The 4,510-nt window shown below is 40.2% G+C and overlaps 1 protein-coding gene across 1 annotated transcript; it reads right to left on the reverse strand.

Annotated features, from left to right (window-relative positions):
* LOC109829781 (probable anion transporter 1, chloroplastic) lies at positions 7-4,504 on the reverse strand. Its single transcript, XM_020396819.1, has 10 exons — positions 4,126-4,504; positions 3,907-4,014; positions 3,075-3,230; positions 2,629-2,844; positions 2,202-2,411; positions 1,735-1,872; positions 1,362-1,463; positions 786-851; positions 534-618; positions 7-452 (listed from the first exon to the last, which is right to left on the reverse strand). Exons 1-10 carry the CDS (start codon positions 4,501-4,503, stop codon positions 355-357), a joined length of 1,557 nt encoding a protein of 518 aa, XP_020252408.1. The 5' UTR covers position 4,504; the 3' UTR covers positions 7-354.

Here is a 4,510-nt window from a genome sequence, read left to right on the forward strand (position 1 = left end):
CGTTTTGTTTGATCATGGCTTTCAATTAGTCAAAGTAATATACAACAGGAATATACATCAAAAATTATGGTCTGGTTATCTGTAGCTGCGAAGCGTCAAGAATCAAGATTGATCGATGCTGCGAGGTTTGCATTCTCTTTTACCGCTATCCCTTCAGCCAGTGGAAGCTCTTTGAAATTAGTCAGGTGTTAGAGAACTCACTCCTTTTGTAGAAATGAGGATCCAATCACATCATTTGTTCTGATAACAGGCATATAAAAAAACCAACCACCCCACAGTCCAGCTCCAAAGATGGGTTGCTTCGAGCATGAAAAGCCTCTGCACGCTTTAAATGGCCTCCTTAACTCATCTAAATCAATCAATAATTTTCTCCCCTGTCGAGAACAAGTTCCAGACTACAGTTCCAACGAGATAGAGGCCTACAGAAACTTTGAAGACATCATCCCAAGAACCTGAAGATCTTTACACGTCAGTATGTCAAAAGTTTAGAAAAGAAAAACCTACTCATGGATCAGAAAGAGTGAGGATCTGACCGTGTTGCAAGATGTAGCCTGTTGCTGCTGTCCCAAAGACACCAGCTAAAACCCCGGCAGTGTTTGAAAGGCCAAGCAGCACACCCTGCAAAGATTACAGAATCAGAACGTTGTAGCTCCTTAAAAAAGTTCCTTTTAGTGACGATAATTCATTTGTCAGCTAGTTACTCCAGTAAAAAACTAGAAAAGATAGTGAATAGTTAAACCAATTGTAGAAGTTAGTGGTATATGATGAGAATAACTCATACTCACAGCATAACGAGGTCCGATATCTTGATGGTTGGAGTATAGTCCAGACTGAGAGAATGCATCAGTTCCCTGCGTACAAGTTCAAGTGTCAGAAGATCTCATGGTTTTCAGAGAAAATCAGATAGGAGCAAGTGCCAAAGAGCTCCCTGAGTCTGTGAAAGCATTCCATATGGAAGTTACACAAACAATGACAAGAGAATAGACATAGTTCCAAGTCTAACAATCAAAATTAATGTAGAATATGTCTTAGTTATATATTCTGACCTTACTGGAACAAACCGATTCAACATTTGTGATGCACTTCTGTGAGTGAACTGTTCAGAGAGTAAGTGGATGCTTCTGCAATCTAGCATCTTTTGAGACTCAAATGTATGCTGCTATACTAACTCTTTCACATTTCCAAGTTATGGTTTATACATTGAACCCTCTTAAGGCTTTAACAGTACTCAATTTTTTGAGACAGAAGGGAAGGCACTCATGCTTCAATAGTAGTAATGACAAAAGAATATGATACAAAGTAAGAAGAAAAACAACACCAAAAGTTAAAAAAGTGGATAAAGTATGAGGGCTAAAGCTAACCTGGCTGCATGCCATGCACAATACCGCCATAGCAGGAGACTGGATATGACTTAACTGAGTAAGAAAGAAAGCTGGCCCGAGAAATCCGATAGATTGCATGATCTGCAGAAACAACATATAACGAAGAAAAGAAATACAGTAAGATACTAAAAGATAGCCTGAGCAAGAAAAGATATAGGCATGCACATTAAAAGATACACTAATGTCATGGAAATGACTAATAAGAGGGCTACCAAAAAAATATTACAAGTCGCACTTTCCATAGAATTACAGATAATGAGATAATCCAATATAAAACTAAAATGCAACGTGCAACACTCGAATAACTTGCCACCTTCTACTTGATGCTATGTTTAAAAAATATGAGTCTAACCTTTCGAACTGCTGTTACAGAATATCCTCGACTCACTAGTGTGTCAGCTATCCAACCACCAACATTTGCAGAGATCGCCATTGTAAGCCAAGGAAGAACACAGAATAAACCAGATTCTGTGAGGTTGAACTTCAAAACCTAGTTGAAACAGGTTATGAATAAGGGTTAGAAATGCTAGTGGGCATCCTTGGAGTCATATACTGAAAAATCCGTCTTCAATAAATCACTGTATAATCTTTCGTAAACAGACATACTTCTTTAGAAAGTGATAATTGCATCTTTCAAGTTTTCAAAAAACAAATTTATGCTGAAGAAAAGCAGGGCAGGAGGGTATATAGCATAGAGAAAATATAAACACACGTCATTGAAGAACTACTATTTCTACTACAAAGAATGATGGGGGGAAAAATCAGTTTATGCAAGCAATGATAGCGAATGCGATATGTCATGTGAAACCTGAAACTCACCTGATTATAGTAAGTTGGCATCCATGTGAGAAGAATAAAAGTTCCCCAGTTGTGGCAAAAATGGGAAACTATAAGAGCCCAGACAGGGGGTTTAGATAAGATTAATCTCCATGGAATTTCAGTAACAGGTTCTTTAGATGTACTACTGCTTGCGATAAGCTTCTTTTCTCGAATACTAAGTTCTGGATCTTCCAGAGGAGTACTGTAAGCCTGTTGGTACAAATATTATGCTGTTTCAGAAGAGTCTTTAAAAGGATTATTTAATGCACGTCGCATAAAAATACAACAGGTAGTTATCTTTCTTAACACTAAACACCATTAAATTGAGGTCAGATGAAAAGGGCACAGTGTATAGTTTCAGAGTGAAACAGTTAATATGTAAAGAGAAAATCACCAACAACTGATGGATCGTTGCCGAAGTACAAACCTTATTTAACCATATAGCAAACCAGACAGTTCCAAGGGAGCCAAAGGAATAGAAGACAGAAGGCCAGCCAAGCTTATGTATTAACAAAGGAGAAAAGGCTAGCCCAGTTACTGAACCAAGGTACATTCCACTATAGACCAGGGCCAATGATCTACTTCTCTCTGATACTGGGATCCATTTTGAAAGAATATTATTCATAGCGGGCATTGCAACACCCTGTGAATCAATGCAAATTTTTGATGAGACACATATATAATACGACAAAAAAAATAATATCAATTCAGAATGGAACAAATGCCATTATTAAAATTAGCTACGTAAAATTGATTTTGGAGGCATGAATGCTGTGTTTATGTGTTTTCTGGGGGGCAGGTGGGAGTGCGCTAAATCAGTCATATGGACGTTGGAGTAAGAAGAAATAGGGAAGAAATACATCCATCACTAACCTCTCCAATTCCCATGAAAGCACGCACAAGGAGCAAGAAAGGCAACCCGACCTTTGCCGCAACAGGTGTGAGAGCTGTGGCGATGGACCACCAAACAACACCAAATCCTAGAACACGCTTTCCTCCAACGGTGTCTGCCCATATTCCTCCAGCAATCTACAAGTGATTATATCAAAGAACATGATGTTTAAATTAGCACAGCACAGCGTATGATTCCAAAATGATCTGTAGATCTCATGCTAAAACGATAGTGCGCATATGGAGGTCTTCAATATGTATCAAAGAAGCAAGTATCCCGAATCTTCAAAAAGAACGTTAGATGAAATTATCACTAGATTGACATTCTTGTTACTCGATCATTGCTTGCATACATTTGCAATTATCCCCTGTCCTCCGAGTCTTTTGATATATATATTTTTTTTATTGCGTTATCTGGATCTACATGATGATCAATAATTAAACCAAATGAGGTCGCATCAAGGCTAAGGTCTCATATTAGCTTTTAGCATTTTAAGTTCATTAAAGGTTAGCGTAAAAAAATCTTGGATTTGATGCATTTAATTAGTAGAGAGTGTATTAATAGACTAGGCACACACAGGCTTATTTAAGTAAAACGGTCAAGTCCCCTCAAAATTCACCTGCCATAGAAGTTGGTTTTTAAAATGAAAAAAAAATATATATTTTGAGAACCAAAGTGGTATCTTAAACACCGTAGTGTGGTCAGGTAGATGAGCAGTGGGAGGGAGGTTAATAATTAAAATCGCGACAGCGCAACGACGAACAGAAGAAGGGGGGGATGGAAATTGAAACCGAGCTTCGTTCGTGCGGTGACCTGAGTGAGAAGGTAGCCCCAGAAGAAAGAGGACTGGATCAAGCCAACGGTTGCGGGGTTCCAATTGAACTCTGCTGACATCGGCAGAATTGCGATACTCATATTTACCTGCCAAATCAGGGATCAAATTTTCAACAAATTAGCCGGTCGATACGCGCGCCCCCTCCCTCCCCAACTCAAAAACGCACTTCTTAAAAGAAAGGGTGAGGGGGGATTTACTCGGTCCATGTTACAGAGCAAGAAGGCAGAGAAGCAGAGGATGACGATCAACCATCTCTTTGGAAACGATCCCTCCTCCTCCTCCTCCTCCTCCTCCTCCTTCAGCAGAGGGGAAACAGCGTCACTGAGAGCCCCCTGGAACTTGATCGAATCTGGAACATCGAATGGTTCGGACTTCACGTCGGCACCGCTGCCTCGAGCTCGGGGAAGCGAGGGCGATCGCCGGCGAGATAAAGAATCTGAGATACCAGTGCTCGGTGTGGAGTTTGGGCGGCCGCACCTCGAAAACCTAGATTTGCAGTTTGGTGAAGGAAGCGAGCGAAGAGGAGAAGAGGAGAGCGGGAGGAGATAAGCTCCCGCTACTGCGGTGCAGTTCATAACAGCT

The sequence above is a fragment of the Asparagus officinalis genome, chromosome 2 (assembly GCF_001876935.1).
Source record: "Asparagus officinalis chromosome 2, Aspof.V1, whole genome shotgun sequence".
NCBI lineage: Eukaryota > Viridiplantae > Streptophyta > Magnoliopsida > Asparagales > Asparagaceae > Asparagus > Asparagus officinalis.